Here is a 27,793-nt window from a genome sequence, read left to right as displayed (position 1 = left end):
CCCTGGGATAGAGCAGACACCTTTCCCTACAAGCAGCTCGAACAAGGCCATGGTTGAGGTTATGAGGTGGGGTGACGTTGATGGCAGCGACGCGGCCTGTCCAGGGCCGCTGGGCCTTAAGGCCAAGCGCTACACCAGGCATGCTTAATGTACTTCTACAGGTGTAGCTTTAAAGGAAATTGTTCTTTCTGCTACTTACAAAATTTTCTGCTAAGGATTTCCACAGGGAATCCATCAAGAGCCTCCTCCCTGCAAATTCCTTGAGTCCTTGCCAGACAATTTACAGAGCATCAGGTCCCCAGGCCTAGGAGAAAACAGAAAAATCAGTCAGGCAGAGACTTTGCTGCAAAGCTCTGCTAGAAGAAGAGTACGTTCATCTTCTCTGATAGATCCCCTAATCATAAACACAAATAGTCTGAGTAGTTGGCTGTATTTCAAGCAAGGCTTTTTATTTGCAGCCAGGACTGGGAGGGAATTTGCAACTGAATTAGCAAGTTGACGAGATGATCTGTTTGGGAAACATTTTACAGCTTTTAATTCCCAACCATGTTAATGGATTAACAGACAGTTTTACTCTGGCCAGTGAGATTGGACTCTTTCTGTACAACACAAAAGATTCCTCTGCTCTCTTGCTCTTACCATCATACCCCACAGCCCCTTGGCCCTATCCTTACTACTGAGAATGGACATGTGAAAATTTTATCCCATGTTCCTTTAAGACCTGTATGCACCAGAGGTTGTTCTGGTACCTGGACACTCAGGTGCTGTGCAGAGCAGGGTAGTCATTTCCTGAACCCCATGGCTGATTTTTCCATCATGTCCCAGAGGAAACATCATATAAAATGCTGTGGGGTACAGTTTTGCTAAGATGGTACAGAATGTCACGGTGGGGATGGTTGCTTCTTTTCCTGTTTTGATTTTAGCACATTATTAAAAACTAAGAGGAAATTTTGGTCATTTGTCCCCGATGAATCCACATGCATGCAGTGGTCCATGGGGATTCTATTTGCCTTGATATCTAGCTCACAGAAGAAATGCTGGCTGGGGATGAAATGCCATTAAGCACATGTAACAGGTGTTTCCAAATTCACTAGCAGTCAGCTCCACTTAAATATTCATTCTCCTGACACAGAATGCTTTTCTTTCACTGCTTAACACAAAAGGTCACAACTCATTTCTGTTTGAAATCTCAGAAGCCATGAGCTTCTGAGATTAAAATCTGGTTTTGCATGATTTTTTCTCAGATAGCGTTACTACCTTAACAATACTTGTACCAAGCATAAATTTTATTCACAACATTATAATAATTACATATTCTGGAAAAGAAAATGTCTCTCTCCATCAGAATCAATCTTGTCTCTTTCTATAATATTGGAAGGATCCAGAATGCATCTGTACTTGGTAATGGTGGAGCCTTGATTGAAATGCTGTTACAGAGCAGTTATTTAACTGTGAAGTATCATTAGTCTTTGTCAAAACAGATTTCAATGGCAACAAAACCATTAATTGTTTTTGCACCATAGTTATATTGTTAATCATTTAAATCCATAATTATATGGTGTATGTTAACTGGGCAAAGCCCATAATTATCATGCACAGCTATTTTCATTATTTAGCTTTTGCAATGAAGAGTTTATGTAGGCTTTACATGGCACACAATAGTCATACAAAAATAATAATATGATCAGTCTGGGGGGCTGTAGTTTCTCCAATTTTTTGGCATTTAATTATGACCTAGCTATATATTTTCCTTTTAGATTTCTTGGCATAAAATTGATTTATCTAAGTTATGAATTATCTGATACTAGATCACTATTGTAAAAAAAATGGGTTAAGTTCCTATTTCTCCTCTTTAACTCCTTCAAGTACTCTAGGCAGCAGTTCTGATCATGTTCAAGTCCTGCATACCCTATTTGAGCATTTAAATTTCATACGATAAATCCTCTCCAGTATTTCTCATATAATATGCAATGTAATAAGTAGGTATTCAAAACCTCCTCAATTCACACTAACTTGGGGAAGTCACTTTTCCAGCTCACACTGTGAAAACTAACAACCCCCAGGCATCTGTGTTTTAACCCCAGTAGAAACCTGCAGACACAAAAAAAAAAAAAAAGTAGAAAAAACCCTTTTTTAACCCCAGTAGAAATCTGCAGACACAAAAAAACCCGTTAGCCAACACCTTTGAAGACCAGTGACTAGGTCTGTCATTTACACTGTGTTAATGAAGATACCACTATATGACAAACACAGAGAGGATTGTCAGGAAGAGATCACAGTTGCCATGAGTCTTTTGCTTAATCAAAGGACTCCAGATTAGGCATTCTCAATAATTAAAATTTAGAAATACAAAAGCTGTTGACTCTAAAGAAGGAAACAATTCTTCTGGAGAAAAGCTACTTATGAGTAAGATGAAAAAAAATATGCAGAAAAGCCAGTAGCTGAAACAATCCTACTGTCTTTAGACTACAGAAACTAAGTTTACTTTCTAATTTTCAGGCTAGTTAAAATATTTATATTGATATCCATATTTTTATATTTTAGACATGTTACCCTTCTCATAGAATAGCTGTTTTCATAAAACATCTGTTTCAGCCTGATTTAGATAATCACAAGGGATTAAGAAGCCAATTTTTTAAAAGATGCCTTGTCTAACAAAATGTAAATTAAAATTCAGAGAATTAGCAGTGTTATCATGATGTTTACCTGAGACATTAGCACCAGAGATAATTTCTGATACCTTTGCAAAATTATGATTTCAGATGCATTGCTTAAAATGTAATATCTTTATATAAAATTTTGAGAAGTGTTTACATCACAGCTATTTCAGAATGACAGATATAATCTGATGATTAATATACAGCCATCTTAATACAAATGTGCATTTTTGGGCCATTGAATGAGTCAATTCTTTTGAATTATTTACAATTGCAAAGCTGTCAAAATCGGTTTAATTTTTAACCACCCAATATTGGTTGAAAATTAAATTCAATAAAACATCTATGGCTTGATATGAATTAGCACATAAAATAAAAACCACAAATTAATTTAAATGCTTTTACCTGTTCCAAAGTTGTAACATGACAAATAAGCTCCTTTTCAATATTTTCTTTGGCACACGAGCTATTTACATAACACTGGATTAAACTATTTGAGCACATCCTTATTTTTCAGCATGTTTTAACCTCATTGAAACCACAAAGTGTTCACAAAATACAGTTACTCTCCTGAGCCCATAAGCTGTATAGAAGTCCACACTGGTCACAGAGCACAGGCTCTGCTCTGTGGCTGTACCTAGACACAGCACCACGGTGATGAACAGGACACAGGTTTCAGCAGCTCTTGCATCTGTTCCCCTCTCAAGGTGCATCCTTTGACCCAGGTCCCCACACAATTCCCATCTGAAGCACTGCTGCAGTGACAGCTTTAGTGTAAAAAGCAAGGCTAGGCAAGGAACAAACCTTAATGTGTAAGCATCCCTAAAGAGAAGTGTAGCATCCCTAAAGAGAAGAGCAATGCATTAGTTTAGTTCCAATATTTTATGGTGCATACAGACATCATTGTTAGCAGCCATAATCACCTCCATCAATAATGATTCATTCAAGATTGGCATCATCATCCAAAAAACATGTTAGAAATACATTTTAAAAATATTCCTGACACTAGTGGGAATGGATTCAGCGCACATTTTCCTTTTAGGTCATGATTTTGCACAGCTATTTCCTGTATACTTGCCATTTTTTGCTGTTTAAAACCTAATTCGATCTTATTAGGCTATATGTCCCTTGAGACAGCTCTGTGCAGTTTGGTGCAATAACAGCAACAGTCAATCACTTTTGCAGCCTCATGCCATTTGGAGCTTTCTAGAGTCTATGAACTGCTTTACCTCAAAATATTATTATGTCTTACCAAAATATAACAATTAAAAATCTCTATACATTCAGTGACAATAAGGTAATTCTCAGTTTTCATTCTTTCTTGAATTCCTTTATTTAAATCTAAATTAATGCCTAAAATTATCTTCCTATACTGCTGCTCACCTCTATAAGATTTAAGAGTCTACTCCTTACCAGAAAAATTAAGTATTTGTATAATTCTGTAAAATAAAAACCTGCAATGTGTATGTTTTACTGAAATCATATTGAGTAAATGCAGAGTGTGATAGAAAGAAAGAGAAAAATGCTACAAAGAGCATTTAAGCCATGGTGTCCTGCTGATGTTAATAACATACCTTTGGAATTAGCTGCTTACCAAGTGTATAAGCACACATCAATTAATCTATACATCTATATTTCTTTTTTCTTTATAGAAAGCAGAGATTGCTGTTGCGCCTCTGACCATCACTTTGGTACGAGAAGAGGTCATTGATTTTTCTAAGCCTTTTATGAGTTTGGGGATATCCATTATGATCAAAAAGCCCCAGAAATCTAAACCAGGAGTGTTTTCCTTCTTGGACCCTTTGGCGTATGAGATCTGGATGTGCATAGTCTTTGCCTACATTGGTGTCAGTGTGGTCCTGTTCCTAGTTAGCAGGTTTAGTCCATATGAGTGGCACACAGAAGAACCAGAGGATGGGAAAGAAGGACCCAGTGACCAGCCTCCCAATGAGTTTGGCATATTCAACAGCCTCTGGTTTTCCCTGGGTGCCTTTATGCAACAAGGATGTGATATTTCCCCAAGGTTTGTGTCAAATCTTTTTAAATTCGCGTTTTGTCTTCAACACTGATGCATAAAACCTTCTTTCATTAATTTTCCTGGCAGTGTTTTGAAGTCCATTCTTCAACCTTTTCTTTTTATTTTTTTTCTTTTTATTTTTTTATAGCCATGATAAGAGCAACAGATAATCTAGTTGAAATTTCAGTCATTACTATTATTTTTCCTATGTCAATGTGCATAAACCCCAAACAGCTGTCAGAAACAGCAGGTTCACACAGGGGAAATTCCACTGGGTTGACTTCTGAAGAACTGTGTTCTTGCTAGATTAGTTCCATTGCAACCATGAAATGCACACAGTTGTGCTGAATATCTGCCTTGCATCAAGGAATGTCCCACTTCTGTTTCAAGTTCTACAGTGCTGCTTCACAAATATCCTGTCTGTGAGAAACAATATTTGACTATTTCTGAGAAGCCACTCTGTGTTGCTTTCAGAGCAACAGAGGACATGCCTCAGATCTACTAGTTCTATAATACATGATTAGTCCTATAATATATGATAATCTAGTAAATTATTAGTCTAATACATGCAGTCCTGAATTTCTCAACATTTTATGAAGTTCTGGAACTTTAGTGGGCAGTAACTAAAGCTTTTTAATTAAATATTATGACCCAATCTTTCAAACTTAAAGGCTTCATTTTAGCCATTTGCAGTGAAATTTTGAGTGTTCAGCATTGGCCTAATCCTTCTATTATTGAAGTTAGCAATAAAACTGGTACTGATTAAGAGTGGATGTGCCTTGCTCCTCAACAACCTTCTCATCAAATAGCAGGTATTGAAAAGGAAAATACAATTTTTTATTTAACAGAAATGTCTCTTCTATCAAAAAATTCTTGCTTCCTAAAGAAGAAAAATGTGAATATTCAATGAATGATTGCAGTAGCTTGTGGAATTTTTGTGAAGTTTGGGTGACAGGAATATGTTAATCCTAAAACCGACATAATCCATATGCAAAGCCTTTTGCATTTTTTTTTTAAAGAGGAAACTGAGAAAGCTACTGATTTTCAGCTACCATGCTTTACTTTTGTCTCCAAAAAGAGATTACCTACCCAGTATCTTTTGACACTTTTTTTCTATTTTTAGGCATGTCCTGAAATAATAGGAACACTGAGATTACTGTCCAAAAGGATTTAAGCTTCTGTGTATGTGTGATACACATTGGTACAGTGGACTACACTGTAGACATTAAGTTTCTAGAGTAGAAGCATCTATTAATATTTAAAATGCAAATGATCTTCCTCCCATTGATTGTTGCTTAATGACAAATGTTCAGCAATAATGGTGCCTTCACTCTCTCTCTCTCTCTCACTTGTCATGGCTCAAGAGACAGGAAAATGTGCATTATCTTATTCATGTTTAGATCCCTCTCAGGTCGCATTGTCGGAGGTGTCTGGTGGTTCTTCACGCTCATCATTATTTCATCCTACACTGCTAACCTCGCTGCTTTCTTGACTGTTGAGAGAATGGTCTCCCCCATAGAGAGTGCAGAAGACCTTGCCAAACAAACCGAAATTGCTTACGGGACACTGGATTCAGGGTCAACCAAAGAGTTCTTCAGAGTAAGTTGGCACGTCCATTAGAGCAGCTATCCCTACCAACCACTCTTTTAAGATGCTTGGAAATGTGAAATAATGTGACTTTGCAATTATATGCAGTATGGTTTTGTAACTCCTGAAATGCTTTAGCTACATTTTTACCCCCACAAGACCATCTGTTGGAGTTTTCAGTTTTTTAATCTGTGGAAAGCTTATTGATCCTGTCAAAAAAAAAAAAAAAAAAAAGAGATGCAAAAGAGATGCCCGGGGGGATACTGAAGCAAGTGATAATTAAAGCAGCATTGCACTATCGATTCATGTGAAGCTACAGTACTGATGTGCAGCATTGAAAGCCTATGATGGTAAAGTGGAGTCTTGCAGGTTTTGTTTCTGCTTATGGATTTGGCTGTGTGCATTTTGCTTTAGGGTCTTGGGTGGTAGGCAGGAAATGCATTTTTTAATTTGCTGACTTTCAGATGGATAATAAAGAGAAAATTTAACTCGAGGGGATGTGGTTGGAGCATTAGGAAACAGCATAAATAGCCATTCATAAGCCTGTGCTGTCTCTATTGATTACTTCATTGTCATTTGCTTTCCTGCATTAGTGTGGTTGGTATGTAATCCTCATCATTTGCCAGCTGGAAAGCAGGGAGCTTGGACACATCACAGGCAGCACATAATAAACAGTCCTTCCTGCTTTATTTCATGACTCCAGCAGATGAAAGTTAAGCTCAGCTGACCGAAGTGAGTTCAGTGTTTAAACACAGCTCTGAATAAATGCTGTGAGCCAGTAACCATTCCTTGAAAATTGCACAGCTAATTAGGTCATTATTTAGCTGAAATATGAAGATTAAGGGATTTTTAGAGGTCGGGAAGATGGAATGAAAATTTCTTCTAATTGCCTAATTGAAAGGAATTTTGTTAAGTACTCACACGCAACTTCACTGCTTTTAATTTGGCCAAACTGAACTCAGTAAACCATTAAGAAAATTTTCAGTGCCATTTGGAAACTGTAGACAATATCCATTCAAAGACAGTGTCTCAAGTGAAATAACCTTTTTATTGCAACAACTATCCCCATAGAAGTGCTTGTAAATCTATTCTATTAGCTGCAGAAAGATGATTTATAAGATACAGATTTCACTTAACAAACACAGTGATTGGACCTTCACATCATGAAACTGCTCAAGGAGTTCAGTTTAACCCAGTTTTCTAGATTTCTTCTGTAGACACTGGAGAAAGAAAAGCAGCCCTGTGTATCCTGTGTGAGATGTGTGTGTTATGTTGAAATAAAGCACACATTTAAGTACCTGCCTCTTTACTTGAACTCTAGAAGGATCCAGCTGAAATGGCTATGGTGCTTGGTACCTCGACTGTTCACTAAAAGGTTTCTAACTACCCCTGTCTTACTATTTTTTTAATGAGTACAGTCCCTCCTACCGATTATTTATATTCACCTATGTTTCACCCATAAACACATTTTTAGTTCTTTTCGTGGAAAGTTAGATATTTTATTCTTGGAACTCGAGTTTCAGTCCATCCTAAATTGAGGTGGTAACCACAATATATGGGTACAAATAGTTCTTTCTACTAGAATGAAACTGTGATGATACTTAAAAACATAGTGCTGACAGTCAGGCAGATTTATGTAACTTTGCATTTTTTAATTTATTGCATTTTCAAGAGTATCTAGTGCTTGCAAATTTGTTAGGTTATGGTATGCAAAAATTAATTCCCAAAGAAATAGTAAAGAATTAAGGACTGGAATTGTTTTCTTAAGACTTTCAAAATACATATACAAGCCATTGTATCGAAGTAATGAGATCAGATATTTTGATGTAGAAACACTATTGGTCGTAAAAATTTCATGTTTCTTTTAAATCATTGTGTAAACACAGAAACTCTTTCAATATTTTATGCAAGTTCTCATTTTAAAGAGAAGATACTACGATGGAGTGAAATGTCTAAGGTGACAGCCTTTTTTTCACTTCAATCTTAAAGGGCTAAGAGAAAAAAGAAGGAAAATCAATGTTGCTCTTTTTATTTTTTCTTTTCTTTCAAAATACAGAGGGAAACTTTAAAATTAACTACAAATACTAAATACTATTGCATATGCAAAATGTGAAGCCTAATGAGAATTTAAACTGATCATTTTCTTTAATATGGTGCAGTTGAGGCCCTGCTTTCAAATTATTTCTAGTCTCACAATATAGTGATTCTTAATGATACTTTATGTACTATTTCTAAAGATATTTTTCACAAAACAGGGAGAAAGATAAAATATCGACAGACGATATTTACATAAAAGCTGTTTTCAAAATACATAAATTAAGACCTAGCCTGAAACAATAGTACAAGAAGATTGTGTGCCAAGTCGAACATTTTGTGGGTTTGGAAGCAATTCACTTCTTGGTATTAGAATCATGTGTAACTTTTCTGTCAGTGGTGATTATCTGGCTGAAGATGAGCCTTCAGGACATTTTCTCATCATTTTGTCATTTCTGATCAAAATGTCAGAAACTCTGAACACCTCTTCAGCCTGTTTTATATCTGGATTGAAAGCAAAAAAGGGAAAATAATTTTAAAGGCAACACAAAGAAAAAGAGGAACTTTGATACTGTTAGCTGTTATATACTCCTGTTTTCTGTTTTACATGCAGTCAGAGTTGTATTTTCCAGGCAGACTGCTCAGGAGGGAAAGTAGTTAGCTTTAGCAGTTCTACTCAGAAAAGCCCTAAATTAAACTTATCCCAGCTTGGCTGACTGCAGGGAAAGCTGCAATGTTTTCTCATATGATCATAAAAAATATTTGTTAGTTCATTCTTCAGTTTTCACTCTGAGTTGACATGTAAAAATTGAATGCAAGCAAATGAAAGTTTGGGAGAAGAAAATGTTAGAGAGCAGATACCTTGCTAGACTTTCCATATTTTTCTATTTTCATTGGCAAAGGAGACTAGATGCTAAAACAAAAAAATAATTAAATGCAGCCTTTTTCAATTGATGTAGAGCAGTGTTTCCTGTTACTAATCAAGCTGTTTTATGTGCTGCATAAAGTTATAAATGAAAGTGACCTATTATATGGTTCCTTTATAAAGAAATAGATGTAATGGATGTTAAGATGAGAGAAATATTTGGAAGTGAAGGCAGACAAAGGCAAGAAAATACTCTTGAAATTATGACTGATTTATTACTACACTCTTCCATTTTTTTCTTTCTGTAAATTTAAATCCATGTAATTACATTAGTGTAAAGCAAAAATAATAAATTGGTGGCTTAGTTTATACTCTGCTCCCAGCCACTATTATGTAAATATAAAATAGCTGTGACTATAGTGAAAAGAAAGGGTGACAAGTCAGGATGTGATTATGGACATACACAGCTGTTGTTGATTCAAATGTTATTATATTTGACAGAATGATAAAATTATGCATACAGACAAACTAAAAAAGGAAAGCATAATTTATGATGTTCTGCTATATGGCATTTTTATTGAACAGTTTTAGTAAAATGCCACTTATTTTCAGGATAGATTTAGGTTCCTTGCAAATTATTTTCTAAGTAATAGTACAGTCATTCAGTAATTGGTAAAAAGAAGTGCTTCAGGGAAATTACTCTCAGATATAGAAAAGGCTCAGTTCCAGGCTTCTTAAAGCCATTTTTAATTTATATAATACTAAGATTATAGGATTTAGTATTTGTTTAAACAATCTAAGGCCCTTTGTTTTGGGGCTTTTGAATAATGAATATTTTCCTGGAGTGCTCAGCACAGTGTAGGAGCAGCCTCATAGACCAAATCTTGCTTAGCTAGAAACTCCTCTTGACTCAAATAAAAGCTGACTTGAGCATTAGGGTAAAAAATCCTTTTTGGAGCATACATAGGGGAAGACAAGTGCCATCTGTTATTATAAAAACAGTGTGTAGTGTTCAACTGACACACTGCTGGTTTGCATGTATGTACTCCTGTTGCTGGAGGAAGCAAAGGAGTTGTTGGGTGAATCTAATGAGCATGGGAAACTTCTCAGCCTGACAGCATTTCCTTCCTTTCTTTTAGTGGAATTTTTGATTTGCTTTAATTTTTTATGAAGAAGTTTTATTTTTTGCTTAAGTATTTACCTGTAGTTACTCCATGCATTCTCAGAAAGGAAAATTTCCAACTAATGCACTCTAAGCCATGAATTGTGTGCATTCTTTGAGAAAGTACATTTCTTACTCAGTTATTGGCAGGATGAGAGTCTTTAAAATGAATCCACTGATACTGCAGTTCTAGAATCATACCTAATTCTTTAAGAAAGATGCTTATGGCATTTTACTTCCTTTAGTATATGCTCCAACTTGCTGTTTCCATCTTTTACTGTGAACCATATCTTTAAAGATTGTATAGCATTTCTGAATATAGATCAGGTCAGTTCTGAACTCTGAATCATGAAAGCAGAAATCCTTCTTAAGCTACTGTGGTTTTGATGGTAGAAGTAGGTGTCAGAGAAATGCTTTAAGATTCAGCTGAGTATTTATGGGGAGATGATTTTACTGTTTCTTTTAAGAGTACAGGCTTATTGTGGACATCTATTTCATATATCATTCCCTAAAACACATTGACTGTGTGAACTTCCTCTATCTAACAGTAAATTCAGCTTTACAGGTTTCTTTTTTGACTGCTAGAGGGTAGCCAAACTCAAAAATTGTATCTGCTACTATAGTATTGATAATTTTCTTTTTTGACTCTTTTAAAATAATGGAATTCAGACGAAACCCTTCTCCAAGATTTTCCCAACCTCAAATGTCTGAAAACTTAAGTATGGTTGATTTTATTTGAGCAGTGCCATTCTGAAACGTTGCAACATTCTTTTGTTCTAACTTGTTTTTGATTTTCCCCAGAGATCAAAAATAGCAGTGTATGAAAAGATGTGGACCTACATGAAATCAGCTGAGCCATCAGTGTTCACTAGGACTACTGCAGAGGGAGTAGCTCGTGTCCGCAAATCCAAGGGCAAGTTTGCCTTCCTGCTGGAGTCCACCATGAATGAATACATTGAGCAACGAAAGCCATGTGACACCATGAAAGTGGGAGGAAATCTGGATTCCAAAGGCTATGGCGTAGCCACACCGAAGGGTTCTCCATTAAGGTGGGTGGAATAGTATAACAATATAAAATGTGTTGTTATAGTATTCCACCTTCCCTGATGTCCCTGATATAGCTCTTTTTGTTTTGTGTGTGAACATGGTATGTTATCTTTATTTTCTTCCATTTCATTTCTTTTTTGATCAACAAAGGTAACCATTTCTAATTGCAATATGGATTGAGCAGCTATAGTTGGCATATGTTTCAAGGCCATATAAAAACCAAACTGGTTGAACACTAGCTACTTGAAGTCAGCCTCAGCCAATAGAATTAACACCAGTTATTCTATTTCATCAGCTTTTTTTCACAGAATTCAACCCTTTATAGCAGTATTATGCTTACATTATCTACATCAGTATCTGCATCAATAATATGCCTACATTTTATGTTTTGTTTATTGATCTCGGCTACTAATTTCTGAGTAAGAAGCTGCTTGTAGCATCTTTTTTCAAATGTCATCACTTGGAGGTAATTAGTCCTTCATTAAAGTACTTTTTTACTAAAGCACCTTCTTATTCAGAAAAAATGTTTGTGTTTCTAGCATTATGCATTTCAGTACTGCCTTCAAACTCACCAGTATTTTCTTTTTCATGGTATCAGATACATTCAGTAAAGTAGAAGAGTTTTTGATTCACAGGCAGAACATCATTTGCATTTCATTTAAATTGTCAGGGGACAAAAGTCAGCTTTGTGTTAAAATTGGTGGTGTTTACCATTCTGTTTCTTTAATGTTTAACCCAAACAAAACTTTCATTTTCTAGTGTAGATTTGCCAATTTTCTTGAAAACAAAAGAGCAACTAGGAGTTGAAGGGAGTCTGACAGTGATAAAGTGCACATGGGTGGGGGAAAGGGAATGCTCCACAGAGTGCTCTGCACCCCATTTTTCACGTTTGTGTTCATGAGAAGGATTTACAATGTGAAATAAAGGGGAGGAAGTAGGTGTAAGGGAAGAGTTGCAAGTGCAGGTGTCACCATGTCTGTGGATGAGGTAACTAAGGACCTATTTGTCTACATCTGTGACTGCAGAGGAGACATCATTGCCACCATGCAGATAACTAGACTCACTCATAACTCATCAGTTTAACCTGCACAGAATGCCATAAACATCAGTAGCTGTAACTGCATACAGGGATGGTGAAAGGAATATCATTAGAATCATTTGCATCCACAGCAAAAGAAGATTTGTATGTGCAGGGGAAAATCAGGACAGCTATTTCAGTGACTGAATATGAATTTTTGGTCCTTAACATTCAGTACCTATCAGATTTAAAAATGGCCACCTTCACTGCTGGGTAAAGTAAAGAGAACATTAAGGAGGTGAGAGAGGGAAAATGACAATAAAAATGTTCATTCTTTAGAAAAACATGTCCAGAATTCATAGAGTAGTTAAAGGTAGTAGTTAAAGGTAGTAGTTAAAGCTAATAGGAAAGGCTGCTCTATTATCTGGATATATTTTCAAAGTACTTGGTTTTTATTTTATATTTATGATAAATTAATACCTCATTTTCAGTGTTTCAGACAATCTAAGAGTGGTAGGCAGCACTGCAGTTTAGGGTAGTAAGGAAATCCCACTGCTGACAGTCATGCTTTACTGAGTCAAAGCTAGGACATACATTTTAGGAGTACTTTGGCTGCTGTCATATATGTCCTAGCAGTGGGCTCTTTGCTTTGTGTGCTTTATGGTGTTCTTTAGTCCCTTTCCCTTTCTTCTTCAGAGTATTCAATACCAACAAGAGACAGCCTGTTATAATGAGCACTGATAGCCAGTGGAAGTTGATTTGTGTCAAATTTGGGCTTATTTCTATTTGGGCTAGACAAAAATACCTAGGAGTAATGGGGATGAGACATAAAGCAGTTAGAAGTAAGAGGACCTAGTAAGACTAATAAGAGCAGAGAGGAAGAGCACAGCCACGATTGTAAGGATCCAGTGTGAAGTCCTGGTTATATCCCAGCTAAAGACCAAGCTCCCAGACAGTTCAGTGAGGCCATAGTTTCATCTAACTGGGGGTCAGCAGCTGTCATTAGGGTGATGTGATCAAAACCATGTCATTTTTCACATCCTACCTTCAAACATGTTTCAAAAAGCAGAATAGGGGAAATCCTACCGGACTTGAAAATTGGACCAAATCTTCTTTCAAGCTGTCTTGACTGGCTGTCCATGTCCATGCCTTTCCTGAGCCTTTCTTTCACATGTGCTAAGCTGCTTGTTCTCCTGCTGCACCCCATTCCCTCTCTAGCCCCAGTGACAAACCATCAGTGCTGCTTACCTACTAAAAACATTAAGCAACACACTTAATGTTCTGGATAAAAATAAAGAACAAGCAATACCTCACATTTGTACCACCTCTTTCATGTATATCTATGGAGAGTAGCACTTACAGAAGAGGGGAAAATCTTCCTCCCCCTGTGTTTTTGAACAGAAAAGAGTCAGCTGTAAATTTTATCTGCATGTTTCAGTATTTTCTGAATTTTTTAAGATTTAGATTATGCTTCTTTTGCTATTTTGACTGTATCCCACATGGTAGTGTTTCTGTCACTGATCAGATGACTTATGTAACTGCTGTCTGCACAGATAATTGCAAATATTGAGCATGCAGCTTGAAATCCATGAAGGGCAGGCTAGCTGAGCTCATTACATAAATTAGTCAAAAGACATAATTTGATATGGGAATTGCAAATTTTGTTTTATTTAATAATCCTAATTTCCTATTTGAGTTATATGTAGACCACAAATTACTTGATGTAGTTCACAAATAATTGCAAATAGCTTATAAAATTTAAACATTCAAATGCTATCTTTGGTTTGTTCAGGACTAGGGGAAAAAAAACAACTTTTCCAAATGAATTATTCATATCAAATTAATCACTGAACTATTTGAACACCTATTCCGTTAGAAGTATTTTAGTCTTAATCCTCCTCCTACTTACAGTGATATAAATCAGGAGTTTTTTCCCTGAAAATATATAGTAGCATCTGAATAAAATTGATGTGAGTCTGTGGAGAACCAGATCACAAATTTTCACACATCTAACTGACTGAAAGTGGTTCTTCCTATAGCATAGGATTAGGGATGGTTCCCTGCCATCACATCACCAGGCTCATGTTCATTACAGAGCACATATCCATCACTTGGTTCATGCAGATGAAATCCACCTGTCAGAGAGAACCAAGGACTGGTCTCTCTGTTGCTCATGACCGTACACATGAGCAGGGTAGTGGATTTTAATTCAAAACTCTTCCTTGTTGGGTTTCATGCTACACTCCTGCAGTGTTCAACCAGTACCTATTGGCTAATTGGAGTGATTTATTCTCAGTGCTGGTGCAGAATTACAAATAATGCATATCACTGAATGGAGGAGAATGGGAAATGCCTGATGTGTGTTTCTTTTATGCCCAATGGGCAGTACCACATCACATATCATGTGTGTCTCCTTCCTTCCTTCCTTTTCAGTGATATTCATTTCTATATGATGTTGTAAAAGACTGTCATGTTTGAGAAGGAATGTGGGATTGAGGGCAAAGGCTCTCATCACAACAAAGATTGAGTTTCTCTCATGGCATTACCCAACTGTTCTTACTGTTTCTCCTCCTACAACGGTAGGTATCCTTCCAAAGCCACTGTGTGGTACTCAGTGTGAATTAATGAGTTTTTTTCTTCAAAGGTGGTGCTTTCAAAGGTGGTTAAGAGAGTGCTGCTTGTCTGCTTAGCAAGACCTACCTCTGTAAAAGTGTTGTCATTAGAAGATGTTCTTGTGGCCAGACTTCTGGCCCTTGTGGATCACCCCCGGGCCATCTCCCTTGCCACTTGCAGTAACTGTGTTATCAGAGGGCAAGACCTGGAGATCTTGTACTACTCAAGTCCTGTGCCTTGCATGCCTCTGCTTTTCTGTTTTAGATATGTAGGCATCATAAACAAGTTTGAATAGTGAAGAACATGAAAGAGTTCTCCACCCTAAGAGGTAATGATAAAGAAGCTAAGGGCAGTATTTTCTCAAAAGTACACTAAAAGCTTTTTCAGCTTTTTGTACCTTGAAGCTGTTTTATGTTAAGGGGAATGAGAGATTGGGCTAAAAAATGAGTTGTTTTAATTTCTTCTCTTACTGTTTCAACTAAGGACATTTGTCCTGTCCTGTAGCCAAAAGTATGCAGCATGCATGAGTGAAACCTGCAAGGTCATAAGTGTCTGGTGAGACACTTTGAGCCCAGGCAGATGAGAATGGCAGCATTAGATTTAGACAAATAATAGAAAAACTTTGATTAGATGCATCGATGTATTTTAGAGATTGGTGATATTTGTTCACCAACCTCATGAAATCCAGAGCTCTAATAAGTTCCTGCTATTGGAATTACAGTTAATGTTTATATATATATGAACCTGGGATTCCATATTCCATTATTCAAGCATCTATTCTTTTTATGTAGTAAAGGATTAACTCAGTTTGACTTTAGGAAGAATTCTTTATGTTCTGAAGAGGAAGGCAAAAAGGTCCACCTGGTGATATCAGCTGGTTTTTGCAGTGTGACATCTTGTGACATGAACTGACTCTTTGCACTTTATCCATTCTTCACTGTGTTTAACATAAGGTGTGCAGTGTGGGCGGTGAATCAGGGATGCTAGTGTTGCAGATGTAACTTTGCCATCATTTTAGCAACTTATATGGAGAGAAAAGTGTAATGTAAGTGAAGCTAGAGATTTTAGTTTCCATCCCCTGCAAGGGAAGAGCTCCCTGAAGGTTGCTTGGGGTGCAAAAGGCATCCAAACTGTCCTGTCAACAGTGTATGGATTCTCCTGTTTTACATAATGTAATGTGCAATACCAGAAAGAGATTTACCCTAGAAGTGAGAGTTCTGTGGTGGAAGGACATTTTTCTTGAAGAAAAATGAATCTGTGGGAATAAGATAAAGGTCTGTTATGAGGGGAGTCTTTGTGTGCATGGGGTCTGTAATCTACCGTCTTGATCTCAATGACTTCATCTTCTTGTTTTCCTGAGGTGACTCTCTAGAACTGCCATTCCTCCATTGCTTTATTTCAATGTGGTACTACAGCTGGCAGTTACCTTGGTGTTTCACAGATATATGTAGTATGGTTCATTAGAAATCTAGTGTTGGAAGAAAACTTATTTTAGTAACTCATGCTCATTCATAAAAAATTTTGGCAGACCTTACATAGGATGGAATATTTCCCCCCCAACTTTTTTTTTTTCTGGTAAGTGATATTTCCTTTTATTTTTTTTTTCATTGACCTGAAAATAGCATTATGATAGCATAGTTTCTTCCAGTGGGACTATTTAATTTTTTATCAAATGTTGTCCTCAATGTTTTTGTGGACCAGATTATAAGGAGCTTATTGTGGAAGGAATTCCAAGCTCATCATTCACTGCCAAAGCTGTTTATTGTGAATTTAATATAATATTCTTGAGATATACACCAGTTCTCATTTTACCCTGGATTTGTAAGTCAGTGAGCTGGTAATTCACACCAGGCACTGTAGGAAAACCATCAGAGTCATTATGCAGTAGTGAACTGTAAGGACAGGTAAAAACATTTCCCCCCAAACATATTACATGCTCTGGTTTCTTATGCTTTCTATAAGATTGGATTTGTGTGTGCAAAAGAATAAGTAGGATATTCACAGACTTCCTCTGAGTAAGAGAAGAACTAGGAAAAATGTTTGAGCTGGCCATGCAAATTTTTTACGCTGTCAACATTTGTTTACTACAGAGGACTTCTTCCACTTTTGTTTTTCAATGGTTTTGTACTGCAGAAATCCATGAATCTTTAGAAAATAGACTTTTCCCATGAATGAAGCTTCCTTGCACAAACTGTGTTGTATCATAAAGGAAGCAATTCTCTAGACCACTCTTCAGTGTACACTATATGGTTCAGTTTTCAAAGGTCTTTATAGATTTTTTTTTAACCAATATTGTTGGTGTAACTATTCTATCTTGGTGTTTCTGTGGATCTGTGGGCTGCATTCTTCAATCAGTGGCATGTCCCTGTTTCTAGAAAGGTACCAAAATAGGTAAAAGTAATGTGTGGTTGGGTCATCCTGATAACATCAGAGGCCCATGTGCCTCTGAGCATATTGTGGCACTTCAGAGAGAAGAATGGGTATTTCTTTTGCTGGTTAGCTGTCTTCTGGTTGGCAACACTGGCACATAAAGGCCTCCCCAGATCATTCTGAAGACAAGCAACCATCACAGTGAGGAAAGATGCAGAGGAAGCAGGTTTGATTTTTTTCACATTTCCCTTCTCCTGCCAGAATGCCTGGTCTTGCCCTTAATCAGTGCGTTATTCACAGAGTTGTTTCAGCAAAGCCCTGTAGGACCTCAAAACTGATGTTATTTATATACAGTGTTGAGAAGATATAGGAAGAACTGGTGAATAATTGAGGTTTGATTATTAAAATGAGTGATGTGAAAATACTGAGTTTGACCTCTACACTTTTGAAGCAAGGGCCACTGGAGAAAGCAAAAACCCCTCCATAGTTATGGGGTGGTCTGTTGATACTTGAAAGAACAGGATTTTAGTCAGCTTAACAGAATTTTCCAGGGTCATTTCTTTCTGTGATACAAAATTATATGAAAACTAGAAAGTGATCTGTAGCATTTTATACATATATAAGCATTATCCTGTTTGACTGATGGTGTAGATGATACTGTATGACTTTGCATAAAATTTTTCCCTTCACTGTAGGCATAACTTCCCTGCACTGTAGGCATAGCAAGGCTTGAATTACCACATCATTACCATTCAGTGTCAAAGCTTATAGCTGAGATATTTCTGAAGCAGGTCAGATCCTTCAGAGCTTGTTGAGTTTTCTATCAACTGAAAATAACACTTACTAGGTAAAAAGGCAGAGAATGGGCCACTGTTAAAGAAGGAATATAAAAGTCAGGGGTCAAAAGAAGATCAGTGAAGAGAACCTGACAATGAATGTTAGCAAGTTGTTCTTTCAGCTGAGCCTGGAAGGCATACTTAATTTTGGTTATCTGGGTTATTTCTGCCTAAAAAACAGAGTATCTCTTTGAAAAGTAAATATAAAGCCTTGGGAACAGATATTTGAGTCCCAACTTGCTCTGTTCCACAGTGATGCCTGCTGGATTAATTTCATCATTTTCAATCAAGATAAGGGTCTTCCCTGTGCAAAAATAGTGCAGTAAAAAAAAGGGAAAATTTCATGATGACTAATAAGATTCACTGCAAGATGTACAAGCAAATGTATTGAGGCAAAATCTTCTACTTGAAATAGTTTTGCCCATTCTTGCAATTTTTACTTACAGAGGAAGGAAATTGTAATAATTCTGATTTAAGTCACCAAATGGCAGTAAAGAGCATTGCTATTGAGATAATTTCTGATACTTATCTCTTTGAAAGAAAACAACTCATTAATGTCCATGATGCTGCATTTGCTGAATTTTCTCTGACCTGGGGGAGAAGAAAATCACTCTATCTTTCAAGTATTTCAAAGAGCCATCTCTGACCTGCCTTGCCTCACAGAGCCTGTTTCTTCATTGCCACTAGCAGGAAGTTTTCACTCTCAGACTTCAAGGATGATTCATAATTGAACAAAGCTCTCTGTGGTTTGGAGGAGAAATCAAAAGTCACAGGAATTACTTCTGCTGCCATTTCTGTTTTCCTACACTACAAATAAGAGTAGAAGCAACTGATGGAAGGCAAAGCTCTTCCAAGAAGCTTAGCTCCCATCTTGATCACACTGTCAGGTTCTGGTGCCTCTCTGCTAGTATCATCCTGCTCCTTACTCCAAGGAAAGTCTTGGGATTTTAGTGAGAAAATGAAGTGTTTCTGAGCAGGATGGAAAGAACAGAGCATGGAAACAGCAGTAAAACTATTTCATAGAAAGGCTGGTGGGTTTTTTTTGTTTCTTTGTTTCATTTAAACATTTCAGTGGCAATAGGTATTTTTAAATTAGCAGTATAATCAGTGTAAAAGGTGAAGCTACCATTTTGTATCTTCTGCTTTAGCATTTGCTTAAAAGCACAACTAGGCTTTTTTTAAAAAATATTTTTACAAACTATTTATACAAGAGGTTTCTCATTCAGATATTTAATGATTACTAAAAATTTCTTTACTGTCTTACAGAAGCATTGGGCCAGGTTGAGGTAGCAAGCACCAGGAAAATTTCCATAACAGGCTTGTTTTCTACAGACAGAAAGAAATCAAGGCAGCAAAAAGATCAGAGTTCTTTTCTTGCTTGCCTGTTTCAGAATTGTTTGAATGTAAACAGGATAGGAGCTTCATAATAACAGATCTATCTAAATGAAACTTGTCAGACTGTTGAATTCTCTGACAGGTAAAGAGGGGCTTATATTCAAGTATAATCAATGAACTTACCTCAGACTATCAGCAAAGGCCATAATGTCTCAAAAATACTGATACCATTGCTGTGCTCACGTCCTACTGATTTTCTGGACTTTTACAAACCTTTGATAGCATTAATCCCCACTGTATGCCAGTGGGATACAAAAGGTTATGGTTGTTTCCAGTCTATAGATCCCCTGAGAAATAAATGCTGCCTCTTGCCACTTCAGAAATAATTTTCTCCTGCCCTTTTCCCTGCCATTTCCCCAATCCCTTGTAAAGCATCTCAGCAGAGGGCAAGATGCAGCCCTTTATATTTTAACAATGCTGCCCATTATTATTTTTCTCTTTTCTTATTATTACAACTCTCTGGCTGTTTAGGTGTCAAGTCCCAGGAACTGCCCTTTGAAGTTGATGGTACAGTTCCCAACAACTGAAAGGCCTCTCCCACTAAGATAATAATTGTTCAGGTAAATTGTAGGTAGACTGAAGCAAGGGAGCAGGCTGCTGAAAGGGATCTCAGCAGCTTGTAACAATACCTCTCTGGAAATGACATTTGGGGTACAAATAGGACCTGAAAAACAGTTTGTGATTAATCTGTGTGATAGTTGCAAAACTGCCCACTTCCAATTGACAGTAAGTACAAGATGGACTCCACGAGACATAAAATGGCTATTTAGTCTTTGTGCAGCCTTGATTCCTGTTAGAAATCTCCAACCAAAAGTAGGGAGAAAAGTTTGTTTTCTTTCTTGTGGTTGCTTTGAACTGAGAACAGAATCTCAGATTGGCACAGTGTGTGACAGAGTAGGCATTATGGACTGAACATCCCAACATGAAAGGTAGAAAGGTGTTGACAGCACAAAACAAGATTCAGAAGTCTTAATGTATAATTTAAGCTACTGTGTGTCTTGACACAACAGCTCTAAAATGCAACTCTTCCCCATCATCAGAATGCTCCCAAGGAGCTCAGGTTCCAAATAAAAATGGCCATATGTGTATCTCACTGAACAGTACAAGTTTAAAATATTGTTTGATTAATTAGTGACTTGTGGATGATCAATAATTTTTCCTCTTAACTGGTCTGCTTTGTGTGTGGTAAGAGGTAGAATGAAAACTAGAGCTCTTTTTCTCAACTATCCTCATTATCCTTAGCTCAAGTCTCTGCACTTCTATAACTCGATGCCTTACTCCCATTTTCTGCTTCCTATTCCAACCAAGTCACTGAGTGAAAGCTTAAATCAAGCCTGAAAAAGGATTTAGCTCCTATTTAACTATATCTTTTAGCAAATCACATTATGCTAAGCAATGCTGTGTGTTCTTTTGTTGTGACTCTCTTTTAACAGTTTTTGGCAGGATTGACAGTTTTCTGTAGTCAAAGTTTGACTAAAATTTTCCCTGCAGTTTTTTAAAGCCAAAAGTCAACTGATAAAAGGGATCCAAGCCTGACCTGGTGCAGACACCTATTTTATTTTTATACTTCAAGTACTTCTTTCTACTCTAAAAGAACACATGAAAATAATAATCTGCCTCCAGTATGCAAAGAAAATATAATTTTTTTAGTTGTTTTTTTTCTCCCGTCTTGTTGAGGAATAGCATCTCTGTGCAGGAAGATCCAGATCCCTTGCTAGCTTCCAGATCTTCCATTACTAGCAGCAGGGATGAATGAGGTCTGCAGGTGAGAGCAGCCCCAACATCTGGCAGCCCATCTGTTACCTCCAGAATATGTACAGCTTTCTCTGAACATAATTACACATCAGACTCTTTCCAATCTGTTGCTGATATGGTTCCATTTAGTGTGCCCTGGATTTGTAACTATGTCTTTAAGAGGCTTTTATATGCAGAATTAGATGTTTGGATTCTTTGGTATGGATGCAGGCACCTGATTTCACACATCTTATGCTATGTTGTTTGTGTGATTTAGGTCTATTTTGGATCTTAAAACTCTTAAGCCAACAGAAAAATTCATGAAATCTGGTAATGTCCTACAGAAAATCTCAGCTTTTTTTAGAAAACCCAAGTTGTCCATATTTCATATGCCTTAATGTAAACATTACTAGACAATTCTTCACATTTTTACATTTTCAACCAAAATTCTGAATTTTAAGGTTTCCACAAGACCCTTTTACTGCTTGCAACACAAAATATGACAAGACAGGTTTTAGAAGGATGCTCATTTCTTCATTGGTTTTAAATAAAAAAAAAAATGCCTTCTATCCAAAGCTAGAGGACTCACCCACATTTAAATGCTTTGCATTTACTAAGGTCCAGCTCCTCAGATTTTAATCAGTATATGATACTATTCTGATTATATTCTTTACCTGCTGATAATATTTTCTGGTTTAAAACCACATGAACACTTGACAATTAGTTTTGAATTTTTTCAGTTTAAATAATGCAAGCTCAGTCTATGAAAGTGTAGTTGAAAGTGAACAGAAAGTCATCACAGTTTCTTGAGGATTTAGGATTTTTTTCCTATCACAGTTAAATAAGCAGCCTGCTATTTTTGGCATCTCTTTTAGATAGTGGGCAATTATCCAAAGCAGTTTCCAATTAGAGTGCTTTTAGTTCATCCAATTTGTAGGCCACAAGAGAAGATACTGTTGCATTAGATAAAATAATTGCAAACATTCAGACTGCATGTAGAACACAACATCCTTTTTTTTTTGGCCTCCTCACTTAAGAAAAACATCAATAAATTGAACCCATTTCATGGAAGATGATCAAGATAGAGCTGGATATGGATCTGGACCTTCTCTGATGAGGAGAATCTGGGAGAGCTGGACTTGTTTAGACTGGAGCAGAGATGTTTTTGGGGCATCTTAGGAGCAGCCCAGAGTGTCTGCATGGGGGTCTTCGAGGATATGGAGCCAGACTCTTCACAGAAGTGTAGGGCAGGAAGGTTGGTGACCATGAACATAACATGAAAGGGGAGAAGTTCCGACTGGATGTAGGGGGGAACTGTTTCCCCTGACTGCATGAGGGCAGTCTGACAGTGACACTCTGCTCAGAGAGGCTGTGCAGGCTTCATCCTTGGAAGTGTACAAATGTGATGGGTTGAAGCCCTGAGCAGTTTGGTCTGACCTCAGGACCGACCCTTGTACGAGCAGGAGGTTGGACCAGACAACTCCTTAGGCACTTTCCAGACTGCACTGTACAATGATCCTTTTCGAAAATTATGGCTATGATAAGGATATCTTCATCACATTGAATCTCCTGGAGCTACAGGAGTATTTGGAAAGCTGTAGTAGCTTATGGAAAGTGATGTTTATGTTTCCTACTTTGTAGAAGGTCTTCTCCTGACCGCTAGGCTTTAGTTACAATTTCTGTGAATTAAATGTCAAGCAGATCATTCCCATCTGAATAAAACTTTCTTGCTGGAAAAGCAAAACAGAGTGAGAGAATTTGAAGTCAGTGAAGTAAGTGACAGTGCTTTGTACCTTTTCTTTGCCAGGGAAAAAGGAGCAGTTAACTTCCTAAGCAGCTTTATTTAGCTGCTGAGTGATTGAAAGCATGGATTTTTTTGGGACTCCTGAGTGCGTCAAAATGTGGAAGATTCTGTTATGGGCGCCAGGCCACTCAGGTTGGCTGTCTCCCACTTTTGGCAGGAAAAATTAGAAGTATGTTGTGGTTAAGGACTGAATCGAGGAAATACACACAGAAGTTTAGGCTTAATCTATCTCTGGGAAACCAGAAGGATAAATTCTGTATGAATGGTTGCCTGAAAAGGCACAGATTTCTGAGAAGCAATGAAGTTTGGTTGCCTGAAGTCATGTAATACTGGTGAGCTTAGTTAATGACCCTGCCCAGATTTCCTGGGAGTCTTGAAGGAGATCTGTACTTCAGATTCACCTTTGCAAATTGAGGGTAATGACAATTGCCCATCAGCCTCAGAGGAATAGTGAAGATTAATTGCATTGTGTTTATTGTGCTGTGGATATTTGAAGCCCATTCCCACTCCAGATGTTTCTATGATTATTTCAAATCCATGGAGGTGTGTGCGTCAGGATAAACATGGCGGTAGATTTCTCAGTGTCTTTGGTCAAAGAAACTGACCAGGAAAGAAAATGACTGGGAAATTGTAACTTCAGCTAATCGTTTCTGAAACACTTTGTGGTCTATGACCACATGTTTTGTGTTCCATTTAGGAAGCAATGCCAGAAATCTCCATCACCACTGGACCCTACTCTGTATGGCTTTTTTAATTGAAATTGGCACATGGACATGCGTTCAGGACAACAGTAATTACATTATTTGTATCTCCATATCCACTGTGGAGAACTATTAGTACTTTTAGTACTGTGTTTTCTCTGTAGCCTGGCTGCTTGTATTTGAAACATTACAAGCAGGTGTTACCCTATCAATGTGATTGTGCTTGGTCCAGTTGGTCTGAGAGCTGCTATATTTGCATTTCAGAGAGTGGTTTGGGTTGGAAGGGACTGTAAAGATCATCTGTTTCCAAGCCCCTGCCATGGGCAGGGACACCTTCTACTGGACCAGGTGGTGTAGTGGATGAGAATGAGTGGGACATAGTAAAGTCGTGGCAGAATCATTGTACTGAGCTAACTGTGGCCTTTCCCTCACCACCACCAGTGGCAGTACAGGGACACAGAGCTGTGCAAAAGTGAAAGTGCTCCGTGCTTAAGTAGAATCTGTTTCCATGCTGGGGGAAGGTGGAGAGTTTGATGCTGTGTACATGGATGTATTGATGGTGACATCATATAGCTGGTTGCCAGAGGGATTGGATTGCCCTTGTGATCATTTCACCTGATCTTGGGCTGCTGTTCAGCTGGCTTCAGGGCATTTTAATTATCAGTACATTGGCTATTGGACCAACCATCTCATCTGGTTGCTGGCACTGATTATGTTTGTCTAAGCATATCAGATATTCCTCATTAACTTCTGCAATAATATTCAGACAGAAAGTCCTAGGAACTCTTCCAGCTAATCCCCATTTTGGCTGCTGACCAAATAAGGCTTTATATGGCACAACTGTAATTGCTTCATTTGTATGGTATTGATCTGCCATTAGGCAAAACACAAGCCAGCATTTCACTAGGGCACAAGTTATGCAGTGTTCTTTATTCTTTGCATTGCAGTTGCAGCTCCAGTTCCCACCTGGGAAATAGCTCCCCTGTTTTTGTCTTTCAGTCTCTCCTTCTAATTAAAGTAATGAACTTCAAAGTGCTTGCACCATAATTGGACTAAAGCTTAAGAAAACGTATCTTAGCTGGAATCTTTCCATTTATTGCCTTTATGAAAAAAATCAGTATGGAGGCACAATGAAGCATGAATGTAATGTTACAGAAATCCCTCATGCCTCTTCTCAGTCTAAGTTTAGACCTGCCAAAAAATTGTATGAACTGTACAAATCTCATGAATTAGTGATCTGTTTCTGGGGGCCATAAAAGTCAAGAATCCATCCTGATTTCTGTGCTGCCAATAGCTTTTGGCATAGTGGCCACTTTCAATAATAACTTCATAGACATTGATGTCAGTGGATGAATTCCCTCTGAAGCAAACTGCAGTTTTGCCCTACAGCTTTCCCATGTGGAGTAAGCTTTTCTTTCTAGAAAAAAGTTATTGAAGAGCTTGCTTGTATTGCAGCTCTTTTAGTACTGTACTGATGATGTTTGGCTTTGCAGTCATATCATGCTTCATTCTCATTAAGGTGAGACTGGTGGCTGAAAGGTCTAACCAGACAGGCAAAAGGTTAGGAACGATACCTTAGGAACAGAACAAGCATGGGCTTGTTCCTAAAATAAAGATATAGACATAAATAGAACCACAAAATCATAGAGTCACAGAATAGTTTGGGTGTGAAGAGACACTTAGGGGTCATCTAGTCCAGCCCTACTACACTGTGCAGGGACTGAGCAGGTTGCTCAGAGCTCAGTGCAGCCTGATCTGGAATGTTTCCAGGAATGAGACACCTCTCTGGACAACCTAGTCCAATGTTCTACCAACCTTATTCTAAGAAATCTATTCCTTATACGTAGTCTAACTCTACCTTCTTTTAGTCTAAATCTGACTTCCTTTAGCTGAAAACCACTGTTCCTTGTTTTGTTTTAGCAGGCCCACTCAAAAGCTTTGTTCCCATCTTTCTTATTAACTCCCTTAAAGTATTTAAAGGCCTTAATAAGGTTTCCCTGGAGCCTAGTTTTCTTCAAGCTGAACAATGCCAACTCTCTCAGCCAGTTCTGATGGGAGGGCTGCTCCGTGCCTCTGATCATTTTTTGGCTCCCCTCTGAACCCATTCCAACAGGTCCCTGTCCTTCCTGTGCTGGAGACCCTAGAGCTGGATGAAGATAGTCACAGGAGCGGAGTAGAGGGGTAGAATCACCTGCTTTGACTTGTTGGCCGTGCTTCTTTTTATGAATTCAACTGAATGTGGCTACTCCATTAATTCCTGGGAACAGTAGTAGTACCTTTTTTTTTTTTCCTCCCAAATGCAGCACTGGGAAGATGGCGGAAGTTGGGTTTTTTTCTTTCACTGTGGCTCTTGTCACGGGTACCTATATCTGTCACCCTGAAAGTGGTTAAATGCAACTCCTTTTGTAAGACTCTTCACTGAGGACATCTCAGAAATATTAGCTAGGATAGACGATTTTTATCACTTTTTATGGAGAATCATAAGCTGATGATAGGTAGTTTATGAAAAAGGCATACAGAGATGCCCAGTTGAGCACTTTTTCTTGTAGAAGTCACTCCACTGTGACAATGATGTTTTTCTGCCATATCTGAGTCTTAAAGACATCTTACACTAATCAGGTGCTCTTGTGAGATCCTGATGCTTGCAAGAAGGAAAATACATCAACATATCATAAGGAGTAGAAAACAGGCAAAGACCATTTCAGATGGAGCTCCTCTCAGCCATTACTGTATGTTCATAAATGGTAGATTTACCCTTACAGTAATGAAAAATTGGAGAAGCCTGAGAGTGAAATCTTTTCAAATATTGCCAGATTTGAACCAAATCTGCAAAAATACCAGGTATGTTCAATACTGCACTAAAATCTTGGGTTTGTTATTATGCCCTGCTACCCACTAAATAGAACATACATTTATATAGCACATTGAGATATGGGGCTGGTTAGGAACCAGAAGACCTAATATTTGCAGTTAGTCCAGCAGGATATTTAATCTTTCATGATTTGTAGCGAGATTCAGCCATAAGTTCTGACTCCTTTTGGATGTCACAGTAACATTTCTTCTGGGTAGGTGATTCAACCTAGGACTGGGTCTTCCTGCAGAGGAAAGCTGTGAAATGCTCAGTCAAAGGTACAATATTTCTGCCACTGCTGGGACATGTTGAATGGAGTGAAAAATTAGAAGCTGCTGCAACAGCTGCCACCTGCTTTGCTCTGGAAGATTTTGATGTAGTAAAATCTTCCTCTGCATCAGGTAGCCAGAGTCACTGATCTTAATAGGCTCTCTGGTAATCCATCAGTGATATCAAATGGATTGAGGTGGATGTAAAGAAGGAACAGCTTTCTAAGTTACAAAGAACCACACCATATTTCTATTCAATAAGCACTGAATTGCATCCAAAAGAGATATGTTTTCCTAGCCTCGTTCTGGGTGAAAATAGTCCTTCTGTGGCATTCAGAAACATATATTTTAAAGTTCTTACAAATATTATTAAGATATTATAGAAAGGAAAATTTAAATCCTCTGGCCAAGATCCGTAATTGTGAATAATGTTTTCAGTCCTGTTAAATCATGCATTTGAAAAACAATAAGATCAGTTGTGCAGCATTTGGCTTTTTCTTGGGATGGAGAGACATAAGGAGTTTCGACATATGCCTGTGTAACAAAACATAATGTCATTGCAAGACGCTTGCACTAATGCAGTCTAAGTGGGAGAGGAGCAGGACAGCATGAGGCATGATAGATCCTCATTGCTGTGACCCTCACCTCAAGCTGCTACTCCCTGCTTTCAGCAGTGCCTATCCAACACAGATGGAACCTGTGCCTGGCACTGAACCACATGCTGTGCCTTGCCATGGAGCCCCAACCTGTCTGTGCCAATACTGTCATTTTCTTTCAGCTGGGGGACACTAAACTTAGGAGTTACTGGAGAGGCGGGTGAAACAGTATCTAAA

At 37.8% G+C, this 27,793-nt stretch overlaps 1 protein-coding gene across 8 annotated transcripts in view; it reads left to right on the top strand.

Moving 5' to 3' along the window:
- Positions 1-27,793, top strand: part of GRIA4 (glutamate ionotropic receptor AMPA type subunit 4) — a 216,771-nt gene that overhangs the window by 162,569 nt on the left and 26,409 nt on the right. For all 8 annotated transcript variants that reach the window (XR_011680261.1, XM_071434182.1, XM_071434177.1 and 5 more), the window contains 3 exons: positions 4,310-4,680; positions 6,075-6,273; positions 11,124-11,371. Coding sequence is in view for 7 of the 8 variants with exons in the window: in XM_071434182.1 (XP_071290283.1) it covers positions 4,310-4,680; positions 6,075-6,273; positions 11,124-11,371 (818 nt within the window). In the remaining variant the exon portion in view is untranslated. The remainder of the gene's footprint in view (positions 1-4,309; positions 4,681-6,074; positions 6,274-11,123; positions 11,372-27,793) is intronic.

Source organism: Agelaius tricolor, unplaced genomic scaffold, assembly GCF_023055355.1.
Source record: "Agelaius tricolor isolate 1412-34295 unplaced genomic scaffold, bAgeTri1.0.p SCAF_9, whole genome shotgun sequence".
NCBI classification, from domain to species: domain Eukaryota; kingdom Metazoa; phylum Chordata; class Aves; order Passeriformes; family Icteridae; genus Agelaius; species Agelaius tricolor.
This window is presented reverse-complemented; position numbering and strand designations above follow the sequence as displayed.